General features: G+C 37.3%; 1 protein-coding gene and 1 pseudogene across 10 annotated transcripts; one reads left to right on the top strand and one right to left on the bottom strand.

Moving 5' to 3' along the window:
* Positions 1-4,565: 4,565 nt before the first annotated feature.
* On the bottom strand, positions 4,566-26,551 carry CEP44 (centrosomal protein 44). Of its 10 annotated transcripts, none has more exons than XM_045202451.3 (14): positions 26,412-26,535; positions 24,687-24,795; positions 23,709-23,740; positions 22,595-22,786; positions 20,074-20,193; positions 13,364-13,511; positions 12,060-12,206; positions 11,562-11,684; positions 10,247-10,417; positions 9,037-9,243; positions 8,319-8,394; positions 6,952-7,073; positions 6,656-6,693; positions 4,566-5,908 (listed from the first exon to the last, which is right to left on the bottom strand). In XM_045202451.3, exons 5-14 carry the CDS (start codon positions 20,163-20,165, stop codon positions 5,866-5,868), a joined length of 1,167 nt encoding a protein of 388 aa, XP_045058386.2. In that variant the 5' UTR covers positions 20,166-20,193; positions 22,595-22,786; positions 23,709-23,740; positions 24,687-24,795; positions 26,412-26,535; the 3' UTR covers positions 4,566-5,865. The 10 variants fall into 10 exon arrangements, with proteins under 10 accessions (XP_045058386.2, XP_045058388.2, XP_045058385.2 ...); XM_045202453.3 differs by lacking the exon at positions 26,412-26,535 and adding an exon at positions 26,254-26,365; XM_045202450.3 differs by lacking the exon at positions 24,687-24,795 and having other exon boundaries at positions 26,412-26,548.
* LOC112312637 (small nuclear ribonucleoprotein-associated protein B-like) lies at positions 14,647-15,416 on the top strand (annotated as a pseudogene).
* Positions 26,552-26,898: the final 347 nt, after the last annotated feature.

The following is a 26,898-nucleotide window of genomic DNA, read 5'->3' as shown; positions in this document are numbered from 1 at the left end:
GAGACACCAAACATGAATTTGTACAAAATTTACACCTAATTTTGGAAAAAATGTTTTAATGCTTATAATTCAACTGAATTAAAAAAATCATTTAACTAAATACATCCAAAAACCTAATTCTATTTTTTAAAGGGGGAGAGTTAAAAAGAATATGAACTTGAATGCTTAGACTCATGAAAATAAAGGAAGAGGTGTATAAATGTAAAATAGTCCTTCTTAAAATTAAGGCAGCTACAAATTACTGTGGGTTCTTAATGCGATGCAGAATTTGACTCACTAGGTCAGCGAGGGGCTCAAGATTTTGTATTTCTATTTAAGATCCCTCTCCAGGACCAATTAGGCAAGGCATCAGATTAAAGATCAGTGTGGAATCTTCCCCAACTCAATGCAGATACTAAGTCAACAATCATCCTTAAATTGATGTTCTTATTTAAGAAGATATTCGTATTTATTTTTACAGAGAAGGGAAGGGAAGGAGAAAGAGAGAGAGAAACATCAATGTGTGGTTGCCTCTCGTGCACCCCCAACTGGGGACCAGGCCCGCAACCCAGGCACATGCCCTGACTGGGAATCTAACCAGTGACCTTTAGGTTCGCAGACTGGCACTCAATTCACGGAGCCACCAGCCGAGGCAAAGATAGTCTTAAACTGGAAGAAATATTCTCTCAAATCCCATTTCTCTCCATCCCTACTGTCATCTAATTCTGAGTCCCCCTTGCTATCTCTTCTTTCTCAGGTTGTTGTAACAGCCTCCTGAACGGTTTCTCTGCCTCCAGCCTCACCACCTCTCGTTCATCCTCCACACTTCAGCACTAAAATAATCCTTCAGAAACTATGATATTTGGCTGCTTGAAGTTTTCAGTAAATCAACTACCCCAGGGGGCAGGCCTGTGTAAGTGACCTCGCCTCTGGGACGTCCTCCTCCACCCACACACACTCGGTAGCTGAGTCCTTTGGCATAACCCTTCTTCCCAGGCTCTCCCTAGTCATCCTTTAAGATTTAGATTTACGTTACTTCCTCTTAGAAGACTTCCCCCCACCCTAAATGAGTCAGAGGCACCATATTCCCTTTTAGTGCTTACTGGACACTGTTGCTCCTTTAACTGTTTTTCCAGCTCAGCTGTTAGCTCTGTGAGAACAGAAACCACGTTTATCTTGTTCTCTTCCTGTAACCAGTGCCTGACACACTGGCTGGCACCTAGTACACACTTCAATCAACTTTCATTTTCAATTCATCCACTAACATGCCAACAAAGTATGGTGTCTCTTCTCCAGAACACAGGCTGATTCTGTCTTTCTTTTTCAATACATTCTTTCCATAAAAAGCATACAGCACAACTGGCCAGACTGCAGCTTTGAACTTGATATATCCTATTATTCTGGAAACTTGATATAATTTATAACTTAATTATAATTTGATATTATGTGACCAGCAAATAATTAAGAACCAGTTTGTAATGAATGAAGGAAAACATAAACAAATGCCAGGCACTAGTAAACGCTGGAAGAATGACTGAAGGCTCAAAGGCAGAATATTGAAGATGAAAGTCATATAAACAAATAATAGCCATGAAATCAGTGTAAAAGTCAAAAGTATAAACAAGGCACTAAAGAAGAAAAGAGACAGAAGCACATAATTTGGCTTGGATGGTAGAGATGAGAAAAGCCTTTCCAAAGAAGCTAGTGTCTCACAGGAAAAGTAAAAATTTGCAAGATAGAAGGGAAAGTCATTTTCAGCAAAAGGCAAAGCGAGCGAAAGCACGATTTACGAGAACTGCGTACACAGTTATAAAAGTGCAGAAGCTGATGCTGGGGAGGTAGATGATACTTCAGAGAAAAGGGCCTGTTGTCCAGGGTAAGATGTGTGGGCTTTGCTCAAGAGAAATAAGAGCAATGAAAGGTGCATTTGTAAGTAGCAGAAAGGCATAACCAAAGAACACTGCAAGACTATGGGAAGGGAGATCAGTGAACAGTGCAAGCAAAGGAGGACAAGAGGGAACGCAGCACCACGAGGTAAACAGATGAAATGAAATAGTGTCAAGAACAGGATTTGGTGGGGGGGTGTGTGGATATTAGGAGTAGTTATTATCTCTGGTTGAGTGAGATTCTTGACAGCAAAGGTCACTAAAACAAAAACAAACCACCTGAATCACAACTTACAAAACGTAATGCTTCCTTCCTTCCTAAAGGGGGTATGAGAAAAATGGAAAGTCAGTCATGGGTCTAAAAGTGATCATTCCTGGCCCCATTCTAATTTGAATGAATAATTTTACATTTAAAACTACCAGCAACTAGTTCATTGCATATTTTAAAACTTTTTAAAATCAATATACTAACAGAGATATATTCTTAGAGAATCTCAAAACTTTCAGTGACAGCAAAGTAATAACAGAAGTAGAAACGTTATCTACTGAGGACCCAGAAAGAAAACCATTTACTTGGGTAAATGTTGCTGGTAAATTACAAAAGTAAAAGCTAAGTGGTGGGAGGAGATAAGGGAACTTCCGGTCCCATTCACGGAAACAATCAAAAGGCATTTAAGAAACAGGTACGGACTAATTCTGGCAGGCAGCCACAAGTGTCCTTCAGGACTGCAACACCAGTCGAATTGAAGAGTTCTACCCAGTGATTTAAGAAGTTGATTGTACTCCAAGTACATATCAACTTAAATGAACTGAATGGATCTACAAACTAGGACTGATTCCAAAATATTCAGCTTTCCCATCACTCTAATTCCTACTGTTCAACTTTCCTGCATAATTAATATTGTGACCCTTTCCTTCTTCTTAATACCCGTTATAATAGAAAATTCAAATAATTTATGTGTTTGGCCTGGCATACTTACGAAATAAGTACTCTGTTCTTAATTTTAAAGTGCTGAGTTGAACATTTCACATTTAAAAAAATTTTAATCCAATTAAAATTTGCTACTAGTGACTTAGTGAACTTCAGAGAGAAAAATAAAATACACACTGCAGAGTCTCTCCATTCCTGTAAGTATTAGATATAAATAAAAATTATCGTAAGATGAACATGGACTTCTCCCAAAACAAAGTGGCATGTTCTCAGTGTTGCTGCCGCTTATCAGCCCTGCCTTTGCAGCTGTCCTCACTCTTTGAGTGGTATAAGGAACCCGCCATTTTCACTAGAAGCATTAGGACTCAAGGAATGCAACAATTAAAGTTTTGATTTTGTAGGTTAACTTTCAAGTTTCACACTAACCCCACCTCATCACGTCCTCTACATCCTTCAGAGATCTCCTTGAAAGAGAGAGCACAAACCTGGGGACTGTTAAAAAGTAAAAATTAAATCTACAATGTTATTTGAACTCAGAAAGTGTTGTAGTTTGTAATACTGACAAGGTTCTTTTGCTTTTTAATGTTTCCCCAAGTGCTTGTCAATTATATAAAGTTGTGAGTAATGAATGGCATAAAACGCAGTTCCAAAGTCTTTAATTTTTATTTTTTAGGGACTGTATTACATGTTAAAACATTGCATACTAGAGTAAAACAAGCAAAGAAATATACAACTACTTTTTCCCACTTACTGGTCCTTAGCGGGAACATTTGAGATCTTGCTCCCCAGCCGAGCCGTCAGTTTGGCTCAAATAAACTCTTATAAAAATTAAAAAAAAAAAAAAAAGCCTTTGCTTTGCCGAGATTTTTCACATAACTAATGTTGCCTCTTTTTCATCTGCTCTCACTGATACCTTACCTTGCGCGTTCTTTAGAGTGTTCCTGTATGGTCTCTACCCAGATCCACTTGGAGGGTAGGACAGACTGGCTGCCGATGCCTGTCCGGTTAGTACAATAAATGCCTGTCATCCAGCTTATGAGACAGTTCAGGGGATGGAGTTAAGTGAAAATTCTAGTTAACTAACGGTTTAATTATGTAGCTTCAAATAGTCTATCCAGGATTTTCCTCTCTCACTTTCTAAAGATCTTCAAGTTAATCAAAAGGGGATGATTTGTGGTTATAAGCTACTTACCAAACTGCCTGAGAGAAAACTTAACTTTTTCTATAATTTTAAAAAGAGAAAAATAAATAATTTGGGTATTTCTTCAATAACTTCGACTAAGTCAAATTCGCTCCCCCCCCCATTAGGCTGTCAAAACAGTAGATTAAGATTCTCTGTAAGTGTAAATGTAGGGTGTTAGTGTGAGGTGATTTTATTAGTTCCTGTTGTTAGATAACAGTATAACAAAATTTAGATTCCAATTTCTACTTGATAACGTATCTTTTACTCTATTTTCAATTATATTTATAATTTGCAGACTATATGTAAATTGGGAGATTAAAAGTGTTTCAGATCATGTAACTGTGTGTACTCTATATAAAGCAAAAAGAAAATAGTGTCAAGTATAATTTAAAAATTTTTTAAATTTGTAAAAAAAAAAAAGGAGAGGGAGGGAAGGAAGAGACAAAGGAGACTTTTTCTTTTGTCTTTGCACAAGAAAACTTTAAAAATGTTTCTTTAAAAAAAATGAATTGAGTTTTGAGTTGAGATTTCAAAAAGAAAAATATGACCCTGTGTTTAATGGAAAATCACTCGTTTGAATGAAAGATAAAACACGTTCTGTGGCATGTGTACCACAAGGTGGTGCTGTGACTCCATGCCGGTACTCACATTTTAGCAGTTAATTATAGGAGTTTTTCTTTGAAGTTCTTGATTTTTATACATTTTTTGTAATTGGAAATATAAAGCTGATTGGATTTGTTTTAGACTATTTACTGAGACTAGTAAATGTGAGGTTTTATGTGAACTTTAAAAGTTCATAATTTTAAAGTCTAATTACTAGCATGTACTAGAATGCTAAAAATGCTTTCTTATTTCTACTTAGAATTTTATCTTAGTGTTAATGTTTCACATGTGACAAATTTCAAAGTACACACATATACTATAAACGGATGGATAAAAAAATATACAATTAGATAAACAATAATAACAAAGTACTCTCCTTTTTCCTCACAAATAATGGAATCAATTTTCTTGAATTGTATCCAGGATGATTACTACATTTTTATTTATAAAGTTAAAAAATAATAATTTATTGAGTAATTTAAAGTAAATTTCTTTTTTCTCTTGATTTAACTTTATTTAAGATATTTTCTCTCTCCAGAAAAAAATATATTACTTCCCATTACTTAAAAAAAAACCAAACCCTCCCTGCGTACTTGTAGTAGTGGGCGGCCACCATCTGTGTCCCTGCCGCTGGTCTTAAAACGTGTTACAGAACAGAGCACTAACGTCCTCACCACGTTACATTCCTCACTGAACTTACCGACCTGCTTCTCAATACGAAAGGGGAAACACACCCGCACTTTCTCAATGTTAACTGAAAATGTGTTGCTGCTTTTCCACTAAGCATTAAATCGTTGTATTTTTGTTTTATTTAATTTTCAATGAGCATTTTTAACTTTTCATTACAACATGCTCATCAGTACAGATGGCAAAATGGCATGTACCACAGCCTCCTAGGTACAATACGCAAGTCCCAGCTGGAGGGTCTCCAACAGGATGTAAACTATGGTCCTGAAGCCTGTACTTTAAAAACATATGACTTAGCACACTGCCAACAAATGTCAGCACAAAAATGCGGTGCTATAATGACTTCACTCTGTCAAAGAAATGTACTGGCACATGGGTTTTCCTAGGAAAAGTAAAACAGAGAAAAACCATAGAATCATAGCACAAAAACATTTAAGTATTTATTCAAAACTAAATGAAAAAGCTCATCTACTAAATGGAATTAAGATTCTTAATAAAAATATTGAAGTATATTAAAACTTACAGAGAATTCTTAAAACATACAACATGTATAGTAGCCAACACCCTGGAAAAGTTCATGTAGAAAAATTCTACAATTAGTGATTTGAACCTTTGAGTAATTCAGCAGTTTCTTCAAACCTGAAAAATAATAAATAAGTAATACATTAAGTAAATAAATATCATAATGGCACAGGTTTTAAGTTGCTAAAATTATACTTTTGAGCCTAAAATAAATTTCAATATTTATCTTATTTATAGGTATAATTACTGTTAATAAATTAAATATACCATAACCAGAAGGGAGGAATAACAATTAGAGTCAATTAATAGTCTTTACTTCTTGGAGCACAAGTTATTTCAGTACTTCTCAAATTTCAAAAACGATTATAGTTTTTAAAGTAGTAGGCTACCTAATGACTTAAAAAGAATTTCACATTTCCTTTCAACTGCTCTTTAAATGTAAGTATCACGTTTAGTACTGCCTCACCAATAACTTACTGAAAAATGCTAGCAATGCTATAACAATGCTTAAAATGTCTCCAAACCATCCATCTACACATATCATTTAATATTTTGATAAATCAATGATCAAAAATGGATAATCCTCTTGATTAACAATCAACCAAAAATATCTCTGCACCCTTTAATCCACAATTAATTCCATTAGCGATGTCTTCCATCCCCGGGTGGAAACCCAAACAGTGACTCGTCTCACACACACATAACTGTAGGTGGATTTATTATCCACTTGAGTCCTGAAGGAAATTCCACACCTGATCGAGAGACCTTCAGGGTTTGAACACATATGCACATTCTATATACACTGTAACCCAATACAACTCCCCGTAGAGAAATGAATTTCTGCTGCCTCTTTCTGTTACTTACATTTTTTTCATCCTTTCCATTTTCTGGATTGTTGTTTCCTTTAATTTAAAAATCAACAAATTTAGGCAATTTCTCCAAGTAACCCATCATCAAAGACAGACTACGAACATAGAGAACACAGTCTAAACCACTGCATCAAGTACTGTTTACTTGTCACAAAGAATTTTTATGGGAGATTAAGATTTACACAGTTCCACTACTTTTCTTGCCAATGAGATCTACAACTAGATCTGAATCTTGCTTGTTCTCCTGACCTTAGAAAGGAAATCCTCTAAGCAGTTGTCGGTTTTTCTTACCTCTGAAATATCTTTCAAGCCGCAGTAATTAACAATGGAGGTTCTGGGAGTTGAGTCTATTGAAACTGTACTATAACCAGAGGACAGAGGAATACTTGCTTCCCTTTCTTTGCTTTTTCTCTCTGTGGAGAAATTCATTTTTGGTTATTTTTTCTTTTCGTAGTGGAGTTCTAAAAATTGCATGTGTGTGTGTGTGTGTGTATGAATGAAAGAAAAATAAACATTTTAATATAAAACTGTTACTAGTATACAGATAGATGAGTATTTAATATTCTCCTAAGATAATGACTTACATATAAAGACCTAGATGTTAAAAATTGGCCAATAATTACAAAATGCAATATTATCTTTATCATGACAGCCACCAATTATTAGAATAAATAGGCAAGTTAATTAATTTTAAAATGTAAACTACTAACTCATGGCAAATCTTGCCCACCACTGAATCAATTACGGAACATCACGGATAAGACGAACTCCTGTCAAATCAATCAACAGGCTTGAGGAGCATTTGGCAGTAAAAACAAGCCCCCTACCCCGCAAAAGGACAGTCCTTTAACAGTTTTATTTTAAGCCAACACAGACAACCTCAGTTAGGGAACAAAGTGTTATCACACAAGAACTGAAAGCAACTAAAAATACTTTTACATTTCTTTTATTTTCAACTCTCCTACAGCCAGGTCTTTGGTCTACTTCTCCTGCCCATTTGCTCCATTCCTCTGCTTCCTCACCAGCATGAACTTGGATAAAGCGCCCAGCCCAGGCTCCACATCATTTGATGTTACAATCCTTGGTGTTCTAATTCCAAATTTCCAAGGGAGACAAAATGATTTGGCTCAGCACCTTTTGTACTGCTGTTCCCGGGATTAGGTGTCCACTCTTAACCCCATTACTTGAGCTCAGGGGTCAAGCCCACATGGCACCGCTTTGGAGACTAGCCATGTCCCACTGACTGTGGGCTGTTTACAGGTTACTGACGAACGCACTTTCTTTTCATATGGTATTTACATAGGAAAAGCTACCACTTAAGTTTAAATTAGAAACTTGGAGAGCCATTTTTATTATTTTATAGCATTTAGTAATTTAAAGGGTAAAACATCTCTAACAGTTTGCAATTTTGTACACTAGAATTTATTCAACCACTTACAATTTATTTGTAATAAATACACTTACAATTTATTTGTAAGGTGGCTTCTTTAGCTATCCTTGGCTTCAGTAGTCTATAAGTTCAATATTTTCTTTGTTCCTAAGAGCTTTGCAGTTTCTCAAATGTAAGTTGTGGGAATATTAAAATTGCCAAATACCTATGAACATTATTTTCCTGAACCCCTAACTATACCACCAGCACCAATACTATGAGCACTCACCAGGTTTGAGAATATCCATGTCACTACTAGAAGAATAGTCTTCATTCATTTCATTGTATTCTATGTAGTCATCGTTCTGGAATAACACAGTTTAGAATTTAGAATGAAATGAAAAAGATAATGTTCTTATTTAATGTTATTACTGCTAAGCATAAAAAATATAAAGATGACACGATAAGTGTTTAAATATTTTTCAGTATTTTACTTACAAGCAACACATAAATATTTCTATGTATAAGAAATCCTAAAAATGTGAAATCAGACAGCAACCTTCTTGAATCTATTAATTTTGCTTTCTAGGAAGGAAAGGTAGGCTAGAACCAGAAATTGAAATCCTGAGTAAATCAAGAAACAAATTCCCAGATTTGATAAGACAATGGAAAATTTGGTGATTGTCTCTATAAAATTTACAAGTTAGTTGAAGGAAATGAGTGGGAGAAGGAAGTCATAATTTTAATTTTCCTCTCCTGCCCACTTTTTCTTCACCCTGTAACACAAGCCATTTGTGCTACCACAGGACATAAAATAATTTCATGGCGTAAGTGTCAACAGCATAAAATAGGCTATGTCTAAACAGGACTCCATTCCCACCAAACATTTCCCCGTTATCTTAACACTCTTTGACTTGGCATTTCCAAAGGAACACTCACCCAGCAGTGAATAGAAACGTCATTGGATCTGAGATACTCTGTACACGTTAACAAGCGAAAGAAAGTACCTTTTTGGACAGAAGCAGTTCTGTTTCAAGAAGAGTGACACGACTGAGAAGATTAGTCCAGGTTTTCTCATCCACCATCACTTTTCCTTTCATTTTTTCTTCCAAAGTGTCTAATCTGCTCTCTATCTGAGTCAGTTTCTTAAGCTTTTCTTGGCTCTCAGCAAGCATACTCTGCAGTGCAGTAATCTCAGGATTAACTTCGTTATCCTAAAGTGATTAGAAAGGTTAGAAATATTACACAAACAGAAATCCCTTCAGAAGTCAGTGTATTCCCATCTCCAAGGTGCCACTTCGGTAGTTACAACAGGCAACGCAGCAAGCGAGTTGAGATTGCTACCTGTGCAGGCAGAGTGTCCGGGCACTTATACCAGCTCGTCTAACGAGTATGACCTTGATGCTTCAATTTCCTAATTTAAAAAAAACAGTTCCTACTTCATATTGTTCTTGTAAGGGTTGAGTAAATTAATTTTCATAAGGCTCTTTAGAACAACGCTGGGCAGTACAATAAAACTGTCACTAACTAGCTTCTTGTAACAACATCTAGCACAAAGCTCAGAGGAAATGACCAAGAAATGACAGCGCATTAAAACTGTTCAGTTTGCTATAAATAGGAAATAAGCCTAATGGCCATCTGGTAGTTTTTATAAATACCAACTGTATACTGAGATGCGTAAAGGTCACAGGCAAAAGAAAGATAGAAAAAGGAGTTTTCGCAGAAGCAAGAGCAGACAGTGAAACAGGGTCTGTGGCAACACCGTAATAGAAAAGATTCTATTCTATTCTATTCTATTCTATTTCCTCTCTTAGAGAAGAGAGAAAAGGACACCAAAGGCCCAAAAGTTAAAATGAAAAGGCAGTAGTGTACCAATTTTTCCCATTTGTCAATATAGGGAGGTGAGAGAGAACTGTCACTGCATTAAGCAGTATATCTCTGTATCTCACTACACTGTAAATTCCCTGAAGGCAAGAACTATGTCTTACTCATCTCAGCATTACCCGTACCACCTAGCCCGGTACTCTAAGCAGTAAGTAATATCTGTCAAGTTATTATCAGTAAGACTTACCGATTCTTAAGTAACTTTAAAAAAGACAATGTGTCATGATTAATAATTCAAAGGACGAGAGATATTGCGAAGTTTAGATGCTGAAGCAATCAGGTACCTCAAAGTAAGAAGTATTGGCATGTGTTAAGGAAGTCCAGAACTCTTACTTGTTGCTCAGACTTGATTTCGGGGTCCTTTTCTTCAGGATTCTTTATTTCGGTATCCTTTATCTCACACACAGCAAATGTATCATTAACATCTGTTACTGTGCTTAACGTATCCTCAGGAATGTTGACACCGTCTTCATTATAGAGGTGACGGATCACTACAGCCTTCTTCTGCATTTGGAACATGTCAGAGCTGCTTCAGTGTTTCCCTCACACAAGTATTTTAAGCATACACAGAGTAACTTTACCAAAGAACGTTTATCTTCCCTTTTACATTTACAAAAGCTTAAATACCACATATAATATATGTATCACATATTAATTAAGCTATTAGTATTTTATGTGTGATGATGAAATTATGGTTATGATCTTTTAAAGTATTTTTATAGATTAGCAAAAGTATTGAAATATCTCTTCAATGATGCCTGGGATTTGTTTCGAACTGTTCCAGATTTGGGGGAAAGATGTAGGGAAATGTGGTTGTAGTAAAGATGAAACAAAATTAGCAAAGAGTTGATAAGATGCTGAAACTGGGAATGAGTGATTTTGTAAATATCTGAAATGTTCCATTATAAAAAGTTATTTTAAAAATAATTTCATCATAAAAAGGTTACCACAAAACTCACATATAAATAATGAAGAACTGGCTCTGTGAATAAAATTCATTACAATTTTTAAGAATTTTTGTTGAATCACACAACGTCAGACTTTCTGCTAGCAATTCACACATAATAATGCCCACGGGAAAGGGCTGAGGCTAAGGACTAGGTCAAACTGTGCACTTACAGAGGACTCATTCGGCTACAGGTGCTCAGAGCAGGTAAGGGCGGGGCAGATATCCGTCAACAAGGAAATTAAAACACTAACCCAAAGCCAGATTATGGGTTTGGGAACTATCACTGGGTACACTTCATATTCCTGACAGAGAAGTATGAACACAGGTAAATGAATCATTATCATCTGTAACTAATGGCATGTTCTTTCTAAGTTCCCATGTCTTAGGAAGACTGAATACATAATGAGGAGCAAATGTTCATGAGCACCTAATATAACCTTCCTAAATCATTGTTTTCTATGTGGGGAAAAATGCAGAAAAGGGAATTAAAAGTAGAAAGAGAAAGTTCGATTGGACATTTCTACCCTCTTCTTACAACTTTTGCAATAGTCCCCAGAGAGCATATGGTACGCGTTGTTAGAAAACCCTTGTAGTACAATATTTTATTGGAATGGTATGACAATCAAAAGTGAACCTGTACATTCGGTTCACTGGGTAGGTAACTCTTAACCCTACGACACACTCTCTGCGCTTTCCCACCTTTCCTGACGTCAGAAACCTGCCAGTGATGTCAATGCCAGCGGGCTCTGTGGATGTCTTCTCACTGCTTGAAGAAGGTTCTGACTTAATAAAATTGATTTTTTTTCTTTGTTGTGAGGGAGTCTAAAAAAAAGTGTTAAGATGTAAAAAATTTTGTATGAAAGCATGATATATATTTAAATTCTGCTATTTCAGTTTTTGTATATGAAATATGACTATCAAACAAGGAGATTCTATGAAACTATATGTCTTTTTGAAAACTAAGAAGTGATAAAAATGTCCTCTTTGAATTGTTAGTTTAGGACTAGTAGCTCCAATTTCAAATGTGTAAATACAAGTGACTAGCGTTTAAAGCAAATACCAGGTATCACACAGTTACACAAACCTGTGATTAATGCAGTAATTATACTAGGTATTAATTTGCTATCTAGAGTATTTGATTTTATACATTAAACTACTGGCCACTTAGCATAAGTTAAAATCTATTAAGAAAATTACCTTCTCAATACTACTCAATTCCTTGTGCTTTTTCATCACACAATTCAAAATATCACAAATAATTTGGATTTTCCATTCTGCAAATCCACATTGGAGAAACTGCTTTTTCGACAAGATTGGTTTATAATTAAATTGATCACGAAGAAGCTGCAAAGAGGGAATAGATCAACAAAAACCTGGGAACAACTTCCTTCAAAAATCCAAAATAATAATGGCCACCTGGTTAGGGTGGCCTTTTATTTAAAAGGCACTGAAGAGATTTGTAGAAATGGTAACAGTCATGACCAGGTAGGAGGTAGCCAGGCGGAAACAGGTAGCTAGGGATGTAGCAAAGAACAGACGGCTGTCCAGAGAAATGGGAAAGCAGAGCCAATGACCAAAAAGTTCAAATACCCTCATAGGTACTAGAAACACTCTTCAGTTCACTATAGAATAAAAACACCATACCAGATATGGCAGAAAGTCATAGTTCTATTTGTTTATAATTCTCCTACTGCATGAGTTTTTTTAGACAAGTCAGTAGGCCTCTGAGTTTCAACTTCTCATTTGTAAAATGAAACTAACAGACGAGACCTGTAATTTTTCAAACCTACTCTTGAACCCTAGGATTTCTTCGAAATGCCTCCTAGGCTTCCATGGAGGTTTTCTGGGTGAGAGGCAAAGAAAGGGAAGAGTAAGCAGAGGCCCAACACGTAAAACCTCCCATTGCATCAAATGCACCTTACTGCTTAGAGAAGAGAAGATTTGAGTTGATAATGAGTTTTACCATTTTTTAAAAAGTTTAAGGAAACCAGAGTACTTGAGTAAAAATTAATGATAATAAGTAGGGTTTAAAAAAATCAAATATGAGTTAAGTGCAGTGTACATAGTACAAGTGGAAATACTGGGTAGATGTAAGACATGGTCCCAGATCACAAGAAATACAAAATCTCAGTAAAAGCTGTAGTTCATTCTCACAAACAAGTAAATTAACTTACAATTCTACGAACTACAACCACTACTCAGTATAACCACATTTCTTTCTAACTTCTGCCGGCATACCAAGCTTTACTAAAATTTGATATAAAAAAGGGCAAATGATAACCCGTGATCAATGTTCACCAGCTGTGGTAATTAACAGAGCATGAAACACAACACAGTTGCATCCTCATGGCAATGGGCACTGCATTTAGATGAGGTAAGTGCGTATGAAAATGCTGTCAACTACACATGCTGCATGTATATTTAAGAAGGTATAGTAAAACATTAGTCTTAAAAAATCAATAGCTTCTAAAACAGTTATTGTTCCATGAACTCAAAAATACCTTATAGACAGTATCTATAAAGCGCAAGTCATTCTTCGCTGTGAGCTCTACGTTGGATTCCATGAGAAGTTCTGCTACATAAGATGAATATGAGGTCAGGGAATAGCTGATGATGGGCAAACAGGCTGCCGTCTCTCCCTTTATCAAGCTGTTGGGGGGAGAATATTTTTAGTGAGCATAATTCCACAAGGTTGGATAATCTGGGAAATACAAGAATTATTGTCAATAATTTATAACTTAACACTATGCCATAATGATTAAGTGATGCACCAGACCCTTTAGAGCCTACCCCCTGCGCTAAACCAGTCAGCCAAATTGCTACGAATTCTATTATTCAAGTGCTCAAACGCTTACTATAGCTCTTTAGTACCAACAGAAAATCTGGTACATTTTCTCCTAATAAAACAAATGTGCCATCTTACAGTGCTCAAGTGTACTTTACACTCTTGCAAACAGTTGTTACTTTACCTCATGCGCTTTTCACCGCAAACTACAAAGGGAAAATATTATGAATTCTAAGGTATAGAGGGCAACACGGTTAGGATACTGTAACTAGCTTCCAACTGTATCAGGCTCCTTAGAAATCCATACTTTATTTTGGATTATGCTAATTCCTCCAGTCTGGAAAGGTATCCCACTTTTTTCTGCCTATTATTCATTCTTCACACGTCACTTCTCAGATCTCAAGCTTTCCATGAAGCCATCCTCACTGTTCTGATCCATTATTTCCCTCTCCCAGAATGACTCTCAGGCTATTCAGTGTCTGATGCCTCATGATCTGTCTTGTACTGTTTGTAATTGTCTACACATATGAATCTCATTTTCTCCATGTGAAGTACCTTCAGATTCTCCCACAACAAAGAACCAGAGAGATTGGTTCAATTAGCCAGTTATATTTGTTCAACTGAAGTAACAATGCACACATAAAACATTTTTTTCCCACAAAATTCAAGATGTAAACAAATTTTCCTATTCCCACTCCGTTTTTTTTTTAAAAAGGCAGAGAACAAGTATATGATGATAGCGTTGCAATTTGTTTTTCAGGACAAATATAAATTGTTTCTATTTTATGTTAATGGATACAATAATATTCTACCTAATGAGAAGACTGCTCTGGCAATCTTGTCTGTAAGACAGTTTTAAAAAGGAAAAAAACCTTCTGAACAGCAAAATCTGCCCCACTTGGTCGCATCATGATTAGAAGATAGCCAGGTCTGCATGTAACATCTCACACAAAACCACCTCAAGAATCTGGGTCACCTCACTTGTAGCAGGGACTCTGATCAGCAACAGTAAGAAAAACAGAGCGGCGCTGGGAAGTGGGCTGCTGGAGGGCGGGTGGGCTCCCGTGTCCGGCGGGTATCGAGGGTCAAACCCGCCAGCGTGACTGCGGGCAGAACAGCGAGATGCTGCAGCACATGACTACAGGATGAAGTGCATCCCCCAAGACGGCTGTATCTTCACTGGCACCTTCAAGGCTTTCGACAAACATATGAATCGATCCTATGTGATTGTGACGAATTCAGGATGATCAAGCCAAAGAACTCAAAACAAGCAGAAAGAGAAGAGTCTTTGGTCTGGTGCTGCTTCTAGGGGAGAACCTGGTCTCAATGACTATAAACGGACCTCCCTCCAAAGATATTGGCTTCACCCGAGGGCCACTTGCTGGACTGGCTGGGGGCCCAGGGATCCGCAGAGCTGCTGGCAGAGGAATCCCAGCTGGTGTCCCCATGCCCCAGGCCCCTGCAGGGCTTGCTGGGCCAGTTTGTGGGGTTAGTGGGCCCTCCCGACAGGTGATGACCCCACAAGAGGCACCCCTGCAGCTGCTGCAGTTGCCGCCACAGCCAGTATTGCAGGGGCCCCAACCCAGTGCCCACCAGGCCGTTGGGGGTCCTCCCCCACCTAAAGGCCGAGAGGCACCCCCTCCAGGCATGACTGGCCCACCTGCTGGTATGAGGCCTCCCATGGGTCCCCCAATGGGGATCCCCCTGGAGGAAGAACTCCAATAGACATACCCCCTCCAGGAATGCGGCTCCCTCCCTAGGGAATGTGAGGCTTTCTTTGACCCTTGGTCACAGAGTTAGGAAAGTAGCTCCACAGAGGCACAGCCTGGTTCCGTGGGGCCGGGTTACCACAGGCCTGTTTGTTTGTTATGCCGCTGTTCTGCAGTCTTGCCGTTATTCTGCAAGTCTTACTTCTCACGGATTGTCTGGTTTCCCTTTCAGGGCCCCTCCCCGGGAACGCACCCACCAAGGCCCTACAGACTCATTCTGGCCCTCCTCAGCTCCCTCCCAGTCTTTCCCGAAAGACTGTACATAGTCCTTTTATCTCCTTGTGGCCTGTGAAACAAATTTACAATAGACTCTGAATAGCCTCTTTCAAAAAAAAAACCAGTAAGAAAAACAGGTATTATAAACTGGCACACTAAAACAAAAGCGAAGAAGAAATTTAAAAATGGAGAAAAATAGAAAGAATCAAAATACGTGTGTATGGGCCTGGGTGAGGCAGCAATCGGAAGCAGCAGCAGCAAACAGAGTTACCTATCTCAACAGACCCTGCAGTTATCACTATGTTGTGGAACAGTCTGAAAATTATTGTTCTTGACACGACCATGTGGTTTTTATCCTCTATTTTGTTTATGTGGTGAATCACAATTATTGATTTGTGGATACTGTACCAACCTTGCACTCCCGTAATAAATCCCACACGGTCATGGTGCATGATCTTTTTGATGCATTGCTGTATTCCGTTTGCTAACATTTTGTTGAGGATTTTAGAATGTATGTTCATCAGGGATATTGGCCTATATTTTGTTTCTTTGCAGTGTCTTAATCTGGTTTTGGAATTAGGATAATGCTGGCCTCATAAAATGAGTTTGGGAGCCTTCCCTCCTCCTGAATTTTATAAAACAGTTTGAGAAGTAGAGAGGTGTGCGTTCTCAGAGTATTTGATAAAAATTCACCTACGAAGCCAAACTGATTCAGGAGTTTGTTTGTTTGGAGGTTTTTGATTACTTCTTCAATTTCACTAGGTTTAATCTGTCTATTCAGATTCTCTGACTCTTCCTGATTTAGCTTTGGAAGATTGTATATTTGTAGGAATTTATCCATTTCGTCCAGGCTGTGCAGTTTGTTGGCATAGAGTTGTTCACAATATTTTCTTACAATCCTTTGTATTTCCTTGGTGTCAGTTGTTATTTCCTCTCTTTCATTTCTGATTGTATTTATTTGGGTCCTTTCTCTTTTTTTCTTGATGAGTCTGGTTAAAGGTTTGTCAATTTTGTTTATTATTTCAAAGAACCAGCTCTCAATAAATGTAGAAAAATCATTTGATAAAATCCAGCACCCATTTGTGATAAAAACTCTCAGCAAATTGGGAATAGAGGGAACATACCTACACATAATACAAGCCATATATGACAAACCCACTGATAGCATCATACTCAAGCGGCAAAAACTACAAGTGTAACCATAGAGATCAGGAGCAAGACAGGGATGTCTGCTCTCACTTCTCTTATTCAACATAATACTGGAAGTCCTAGCCACAGCAATCATACAAGAAGAAGAAATAAAAGGCATCCAAATTGGAAAGGAAAGTAATAAAACTGTGTTTAGTTGCAGATGACATGATACTGTACATAGAGGACCCCAAAGATTCTACCAAGAAATTACTAGAACTGATAAATGAATTCAGCAAAATAGCAAGATATGAAATATCCAGAAATCAGTTGCATGCCAATAACCAAATAACAGAAAGAGAAATTAAGAAAACAATCCAGTTCACAACTGCTTCAAAGAGAATAAAATACCTAGGAATAAACCTAACCAAGGATGTAAAAGACCTATACTTGGAAAATTATAAGACACTGAAGAAAGAAATTGAAGAAGACACAAATAAGTGGAAGCACATACCCTGCTCATGCATTGGAAGAATTAACATCATTAAAATGTCCATACTAACCAAAGCAATCTATTGATTCAACACAATTCTTATCAAGATTCCAATGACACATTTCACAGAACTAGAACTAATATTTCAAAAATTATATGGAACCAAAAAATGTCCTGCGTAGCAACAGTGATCCTGAGAAGAAAGAAAAAAGTCAGAGGAATCATGCTACCTAATATCAAACTATACAATAAGGCCATAGTGATCAAAACAGCATGGTATCGGCATAAAAACAGACACATAGATCAATGAAACAGAATAGAGAGCCCAGAAATAGACTCATACCTTTATAGTCAATTAATATTTGACAGAGGAAGCAAACACATACAATGGGCTAGAGATAATTTATTCAATAAATGGTGATGGAAAAAGTGGATAGGTAATGTGCAGAAAAATAAAACTAGACCACTTTCTTATACCACACATAAGAATAAATTCAAAATGGATCAAAGGCTTAAATGTTAGACCCAAAACCATAAAAATCCTAGAAGAAAACATAGGCAGCAAAGTCTCAGACATTGCCAGGAACAATTTCTTTTTTTATCAGATATATCTACCCAAGCAAGGGAAACAAAAGAAAAAATAAACAAATGCGACTACATTAAACTAAAAAGTTTTTGCACAGCAAAGGAAATCATCAACAAAATAAAAAGACAACCCACAGAATGGGAGAACATATTCCCTGATACATCTGATAAGGGGTTAATGTCCAAAATTTATAATGTATTTACAAAACTCAACACCAAAATAAAACCCAACCAAATTAAAAAATGGGCAACGGACCTGAATAGACACTTCTCCAAGAAGGACATACAAATGGCCCATACACATATGAAAAGATGCTCAATGTAACTAATCATCAGAGAAATGCAAATTAAAACAACAATGAGATACCATCTCACACCTGATTTATTGATGGCTATCATCAATAAATCAACAAACAACAAGCGCTGGAGAGAATGTGGAGAAAGGGGAACCCTTTTGCATTGTTGGTGGGAATGCAGATTGATGCAACCACTGTGGTAAGCAGTATGGAGATACCTCCAAAAATTAAAATTGGATCTGCCTTTTGACGCAGTGATCCCAGTTCTGGGATTATATCCAAAGGAACCCAAAACACTAATTCAATAGAACATAAGCACTCCTAGGTTCATTGCAGCATTATTTACAACAGCCAAGATATGGAAGCAGCCCAAGTATCCATCAGTGGATGAGTGGATAAAACAACTATGGGACATTTACACAACGGAATATTATTCAGCCGTTAAAAAAGAAGGAAATTTTACCTTTGTGACAGTATGGTTGGACCTGGAGAACATTACGCTATGTGAAATAAGCCAGTCAGAGAAAAACAAATACCATATAATTTCACTCATATGTGGAATCTAATGGACTGAACGAACAAGGAAAATGGGGACAGACTCATAGATGGAGAGCAGATGACAGCTGGTGGGGGGTTGGAGGGATTGAGCAAAAAGGAATAAGGACTCCTGAACATGGACAACAGTGGATAACAGTGGGTGGTTGCTGGGCAGAGCAGAGTATAAGGGGACTAAATGGTAATGGAAAAAATACAATAAAGATTAAAAAAAGTAAAAAAAAAATCAATTTTCTAAAATATTAAAAAATAAAAATTATTGCTCTTAATGATACTCGGGTCAATAAGAAAATCAAATGTTTAAACAGTGTACTCAGAAGAAGGGAAAATAATTGGTATCTTCTAGAATTATTCCTAAACAAAATGTCCTTTAAAATGTTGATGGTTAATGTGGTAAGAAAAAAACTTGGCTACTCATACTGGTTAAGTCCTGGGAAGACTACGCAGTAGAGATTTTCCAGCTTTGAGGAACCAACCTATGATTGTCACATGCTGTGGAAGCATACTATGGAATACTTCTGCTTCTCCTATACAATGTCTACAGTATCAGCCACTAGAACTCAACTTTCTCCTTGCTCTCCTCACTATCCTTTCATCTGCAGTCATCTCTGGGTGTTAACTCTCCCTAGTATGCCATCAGAACATCCATTTTTACGTGTAAAGCTCATTACTCCAGGGTTCTACTTAGTTGGTTTAACCAAGACTCACTCTATTACTTGAACATGTACCTAATCTGGACTTGTCCCTTGACGCTTATTGAATAAATGTCTAAGTAGCTTCTAATATGTGCCAGGCATCATTCTATTCTAGATGTGGGGATACTCCAGTGAACAAAACTAAGTACTAGGTGTCAACTTACTTCCTAGAGGGGGAATATTTAATCGATGCATAATCCCAGGTAAGAAGAGAAAAGTATTAGGGGATAGCGGATGGCAGAAATGCCATATTATACCGGCATGAAAATAGAAGAAATGTATGTTGCTACATTCCATAAAAGCAAGTAAGTAATATTTGGAAAATGGAAACTAAAGTGAAACATTCAAAGTGGGGTCTGTTATATGAGTTAACTTAATAATCTTTAATAATTTTCAGACAAGGTATAAATTGCCGTAAGGAATCTATTAGGTAGAATCTTCCAAATCTAAAGAAATACTATCCAACTGAATGTGAGAGGGTGGCGAGTTATATAACCAATGAATTCATTCTATTTCTACGAGCTTAAAAGTTACAACTGACGTATATTATGCTGCTACTCCTTAAAGGTATTTTAAATCTCTGGAGTTGGACTTTTTGTAAAATCAATGTCTTTATTTAGATATGCCCCCCATGCCAAATATTATATCAAATCATAAGACTACAAATTAAGTTTCATATGATAGCTTACCCCACACAATCCACCTCTTGAGGATAACTCAGCAAACGAAGCACTTGTTCTAGGTTCCGTAAGCTTCTCTTTAAGTCACCTGTTGCCATCATTTAACATTACGTTCAGCTACTATTTCACCTAAACATAAAAATCCACAAAACACTGGTTAAGCCTGTATAATTCTGAAGCTTCTCTATTCTATCTTGTCATATCTCCTATGGGCACTTACCATATTTATCTTATCTTAGCAATTTCTTCCCTAACTTATCTTCTCTACTGGTCTAGTGCTGCCTAGAATCTACCTTATATTCCTGAATATAAGGTGTGCTTTTTCCAGTATTTTTCCTTATAAAAAGTTTGCCTTATGTTCATGCTCTTATAATGTGTCTCATATATGATACTCTCCCAGATAGTTTATTTTGAACAATAAAGTACCATTTGGGAAGACACATCAACTCATACTAATCTCCATCAATGACTATTTTGGAGGCTTATAAAGGCTACATAAAAAAATCAGTAAAAAATGAAGACAGAAATGTAGCATAGATATAGTCATTATTCCTAGGGCTCTGACCTCACACAGTTACCAATAAGATGCTTTGCTTAAAAAAAAAAAAGATTAAAAACCATATATACTAACCAGAACACACAGAACTAGTGGGATTCCACGTGACAGAAGAGGTATCAACAAAAGTTTGGAAGATGAATGAGTGATAACCAACCTAGCAGAACAGAGACAGGCCAGTCCTGTGTGTTTAGGAGAAAACCAACAGCAGCAAGATAGGTTCAGAAACAAGGAGCTCCTTACAGTTCTGTGAGGAGTGAGGCCAGGGGGTGCAGAAATAGAATGAACACTGGGAAGTCCCCATAGAGAGCTGCTAAATCCTAGATTTTTACTTTCCCTCTTCGCTCTGATACATAATTTGCTCGGGTGGACAGCCACCTGTCTGCTTTCCTAGGTTTAGTTTATAAAGTTGTTTTCTATGTATAAATGAGTTACTTCTTATACTTTTATACATATATACGGGAACTGAACAATTAAGCAGACGTGTGGCTGACCAATGAGAGGCAGGTGTTTCACTGCTGGAGTGAGAGTTTACAGATGAGGCAAGGGAGCAGGCTAGAATGAGCCCTGACTAGTGGATCGTGAGAGGCATCAGTATGAACTCATGTTTAGCTTAATATAGATACAGATAGTTTCATACTGAAATATTTATAGATGTGTGGATACGGATAGCGTAGTATATACACACATATTTCCTCTCTCTGCCAGCTGAAAGTGACTAAAGGCATCAACACCCCAGTAGCAAAGAGCACACATGGAATCCAGATCTTGGTTGTAATGCTGTTCTCCAATAAAAGGAACCGGGGGTTCCTGGAGAAACGGCCGATTCTAGGCCTAGGGCAGGAAATATGCAAGATGAATCATTATGTAGGTCCAGAAAGTAAGGAAGAACACACAAAACAAACAAACCAATCCAGCATTGATGAGGAGGGTATGTGGAAAAGGACATAGGAACCAAAAGAAATAGCTAGCTCCTGATCGTCAAAGCTAAAACAATTTGAAAAAAATTAACAAAATAGTATCAAATTGTTATCTAAGTCTAAAACAAGACAAAAAATCAGTATAATGCAATACATTAACAAATAAAGGACCAAAAAATCTTATAATCATTTCAATACATGCAGAAGAGGCATTTGATAAAATTCAACCCTCATTCATTATGTAACTCTTAGGACATTGGCAGTGGAAGGGAACGCCCTGCACTTGATAAAGGATATCTACGAAAATCTCTTGCAAACATCATACTTAATAGTCGGATATTAAACACTTTCTTCCTGAGAATGGGAATGAGGCAAGCTTACTTAGTCTCATTATTTCTATTCAACACTGGACTAGAGGGGGTACATAGTACAAAAGTTCAAGAAAAAGAAATAAAAGGGATAAAGACTAAAAAGGAAGAATAAAAGTCATTAATCATAGATAACATAACTGTATATAAAAAATTCTACAGAAATAAGTGAATTTCTATGGTTGATGGATAGAAGGTCAATATACAAAAAACCCATTGTATTTCCTGTATTCTCCAAATAATTACAAAATGTTTAAAAATTATATACGTATAAATAATTTACTATAGTCTCAATAAATAATCATACACATGTGAATAGATCTAGAAAAGATGTGTAAGACGTCAAAAAAGCCATAAAACTCTATTGAGATATATTAAAGTAGCCCTAAACAGAAGAGCTATGCACGCTGATCAGCGGTTGGAAGACTCAATCCATTGATTCATAGATTCAGTGCATCCCCTTGCCCCACTCTCCCTCCAAAAAGTCCCTGCAGTTTTTCTTAGGTGGAAATTGATAAATTGAGTCTAAAATTTATATAGAAATACAAAAGATAAAGGAAAACTATCAAGATCAAAATTGGAGGACTTGCCCACTGGGTATCAAGACTCAGTAAAAAGTTAAACTCGGAAGCAGTGCAAAGATGTACAACTAGAACAATGGAACTGAACAGAGTCCAGAAACAGACCATGCGTCCATTGTCCATTGACAGTAGATTTATGACGGACTTGATGCTGAGTAGCCCTGGAGAAAGGATGGTCTTTTTCCAAAAATGGTCCTTTGTCAGTTGAATATCCAGATGGAATAAATAAATCTTGAACCTCTGATGTAAAGGGTACCTCACGTTCTTCACAAAATTAATTTCAGGTTTGTTGAAGATCTAAATGTAAAATATGAGACAACCAGGTTTTCTAGAGATCATGTAAGAGAATAATCTTTATGAGCTTCAGGTACAGAATGATTTCTTATCTTATGACTGGTAAAATGAAACACATTACAATTAGTAACTTCTGTTCATCAAAAGACACCTTTAAGAGAGTGGAAAGATAAACCACTGATGGAAGAGGATGCTGCCGAATACATAACCAACAAAAATATTCATATCTAGGCTATGTAAAGAAATTCCCACAAAGCAGTGAGAAAAAGAAAGACAACTCAAAACAAAAAACCGGGAAAGAGACCTGAACAGGAACTTTACAGCGGAGTAAACATGTGAAGAGATGCTCAATCTCATTAATTACTAGGAAAGTGCAAAGGAGATAACAATGTGAGGTTGTAGAGGATCTGAAAGCCAGATTGCTGTGAAAGGGTAAATTAGTACAGTCACTTTGGGAAATTTACTGGCGATAGCTAGAAAGCTAACGTTTATAGGGCCAAGAGACAGAAACTCTACTCCAAAGAGTATGTGTAAGAGAGTAATGAGTTTATATATGTGTGTGCACCAAAACACATGAAAATTGTTTGACATTTTAAATAAAATGGTTCGTTTTTTTTAAATTCCAAAGAAAATAATACCAGGGAATTATATTTTTAAATTCTTGTTGCTTATAGTAGTACTTTTTGCTTGTAGTAGGGCTTTTTGTTAAATTCCCAAAAAAGGTTATGACCTAGGAGGTTCATAAAATAAATAGATTTAAAAAAAAATAGTTAAAATTTTTGCTAGAAAGAGATAAAAGACATGTAGCTATCTAAACTATAAGTCTAGTCAGCTGGTAAGGTGAAGCTCAATAGCACCCTTTAAAAATATCTATTTGTAACTGTCCATGGACACCTTATAGAAGGAAAATAATATGTAACAATACCTTGAGTAGTGAATTCTCTGGGCATGAAGCTCCTTTAAAGTGAGGTCATGACATTAAAAACAAAACAGAACAATTCATAAGTCTGGTGAAGTAGAGTTAATATGATCTGTCCCCCCAGTCGCCCTTCCAGCAGGTGCCCAGGAGAGAAGTCATCTCCTTACACACCTTCTATCTGTACCTAACTAGACGTAATGAGCCTAACAGTACGCAAAACACTAAATTCAGTAAGCTTTCTAGTTTAAGCCCCTAGCCACCCAATTCTGAACCCTTTCCCCATTTTAGAAACAAGTCTCTTCCTGATCCAAGTCTCCTTTCCTTGATCATATGGTAAAGAACAGGTTAATGAATATATTTTTGTACACTTATGCATGCATTTTAGTCACAATTTTTCACATAAAAAAGTTACTTCAACTAAACATTTACATTTTTAGGCAGAGGGAATTTTAGGTACTGTCAAATGGGAGATAATTACAAAAAAAAAAAAAAGAGAAGTAATCCTGAAATCACATTATGCAAAATACTGGCTGCAAAGGCCAATGTTATTCAGCGTCCTTAGGACGACAGGGGTGGGGCAGGGGTGGTGGTAGATAGCAGGACAATGGAAGCAGTAAGACAGATAACCTCCCAGGACCAGCCTTTACTTTCCAAGGGAAGACGTGGTGGGAGCTCATCTGGCTGTAACTACAAAAAATATACATTTTTAAACATTGTCATTGGCCAATATAGTAGGTCTGAGCTTGTTTTAAGTTTCAGACTCATCAATCTTAACACAATTCTTCTAGGGGCACCTTTTCGCTTAAGACATTCTATAACTTCAATATAAACTGTATTCCTTCCCATAAGCTTTTTAATACTTCCAGATGTATATTCCATCTTTCCAATACATGTAATTGTGTTTTATTTAACACTTTATGGTATCTTTCCATCTTCCCTTTCTCTGAAGCTCTGGAACATATAGCAATGTCTCATTATTTCTACCTCTGGTAATGGAATTTCTGACAACAAAGTGTGTCCCTGGAACACATCCTCTTCAGTACCAGCAGAATAAATATTTTGAAGAAGAGTAAGATACAAGTACAGCTTGGATCTGTAGGTGAAGGAGATAAGTGATAAAATAGGACAGAAAAAAAATAAAGGGATACAAAATGTGAATATTATAGAAAAAATTAGTTACTGCTCTACATTTCCATGTCTGGCTTTACTGAGTCTATTATAAAATTTAAAAAATTAAGATATTAAAAGAATTCATAATCTATGACTTATGTAAAATAAGTTACAACTTTATGATTAACATTTATACTTCACAACCCTTATCAAAGGAAATTAAAAGGAGCTATTACGCAGCTTGTAATTTAGATTCAACCATTAAGATGGTCTCAATATTGCTTCCTCGCTTCCTCCAGAGACCTCTCTGCAAGTCAGGTCTGCCCAACTGAACTCAATAGATTTTTAGTTTAGATACATCTCATTGCTGTCGGAGGTCATTAAATGATACCTCCCAGTGTAACGCCTTTGAACTTAGAGTGATTTTTGTTTAGAATGACGCAACTACACTGACTGTAACAATTTTGGTTGATAACTAAGTTTGTGACATAGGTCATAACCCTAGATACAAAAAACATGTATCAAAAATAGAGGAGTATGGGAATCTAATGAACAAAATAAATTAATGAGCAAACTATAACCAGAGGCGTAGAATCATGGAACAGACTGACAGCTTTAAGAGGGGAAAGGGGAGGTGGGGACTGATTTAAAGAAGATGAAGGGATTAGTCAAAGAACCTATAGAAGGACCCAGGGACATGGATAAGGTGAAAGGACTGATGATGGAAGGTGGGGTCCCCGGCTGGGTAGAGTGGGTAGGAGGAGTAAAAAGTGGGACAAGTGTAATAGCATAAACAATAAAATGTAAAAAATAAAGTAGGAAGACAAACTGTAGATAAAATAGAGGAGTAGAGATGAGGAAAAATAAGTTTATAAAACTTTTTGCAAAAAGATATCAGGGATATACTGTTCTAAGAGATAGAGAGAACAGTCTGGGAAAGAAAACAGTGAGAAAAATTGGAGAAAAACAGAGAGCATAAGGGACAAGTACGGAGTTCAGTGGGACTGCTGTGTTTACATATACAACTGTTAAAAGGTTTGGGTAATTTTAGGAAAAAGTCTAGTATAGCCATAATTTCGAAGCAAATCGTCAAGATTGATTTTTTTTTCATAGTGAAGGAAAAACTTCCAGTCTTCTAGGAAAGTGGAAAAGTACTGAAACACCAGGGAAATGCAAGCAAGGAAAACATCCACTACCTTCATCTCTTCCTTTCAGTCAATATTCCCAAGGAGCTGGACCGCTCCTCAGTTCAGATCCAATAGGAGGAATAAGTCAGTCTTGTAACTTCAAACACTATAAATCACAACCTAATCTCAGAGGATGAGCTGCTACGATTCTGCCTACTTCGTTGTCACTAAAGAACGTACCAGTTAGATATATCGGCAAGCCACATCTCTGGCTTCCCTCCCACCGCTTGATTTATAAAGATGAAAAGCCAGACCTGGTCATTTGCTCCCACCCAGGGCATCGGTAAGGGCATCGGACACAGGAGACCCCAGCCCGGTCTAAGGTGCCACCCAGGGCCTCGGTAAGAGTATCGGACGCAGGAGACTCCAGCCCGGTCTAAGGTGCAGCCTTGCCAGTTCCACCCCGGCTCACCCAGCAGCGGCTGAGCAAAGGATCGGCTCCGAAGGGGAGAGGGAGAGGTTGCATATACAACCAGAGATGGCCACGGGAGCCCAGCGTCCAGCAACGAGTCCCTCCGGCCGGAACGCTGCCCTGGTGTGCTTCTCGCGCCGACGGTTTGTATTAGGAACAGCGGGTCGAAGCCCGCCAGGCACCGCGGCAGGACCTTCAAAGCTGCTGGCTTCCCAGAGCTCCACGATTTCTCGCTGCAGATTCCACACCACGTTCGCCCAGACCCCTGAGGACGTTGACTCTGCTGAGAGCTTTCTTGATGGCGAGTCCGATCCCAAACGACAGGGCAGCATTTGGCCTAGTTTTGATGCTCAGAGTGGCTCGGGATGCGAAATGAGGAAACAAGGAACTTATAACGAATTGTAAACAACGGGAATACACTTCTTTTTCTTTAAGGCTCATACCCCTGACGTCACTTCCGGCAACAATAGGAAACGTCAAAACTCGG

Source organism: Desmodus rotundus, chromosome 9 (assembly GCF_022682495.2).
Source record: "Desmodus rotundus isolate HL8 chromosome 9, HLdesRot8A.1, whole genome shotgun sequence".
In the NCBI taxonomy this organism is placed as follows: Eukaryota; Metazoa; Chordata; class Mammalia; order Chiroptera; family Phyllostomidae; genus Desmodus; species Desmodus rotundus.
Note: the sequence above shows the minus strand (reverse complement) of the source record. Positions and strands in the feature narration are given on the sequence as shown.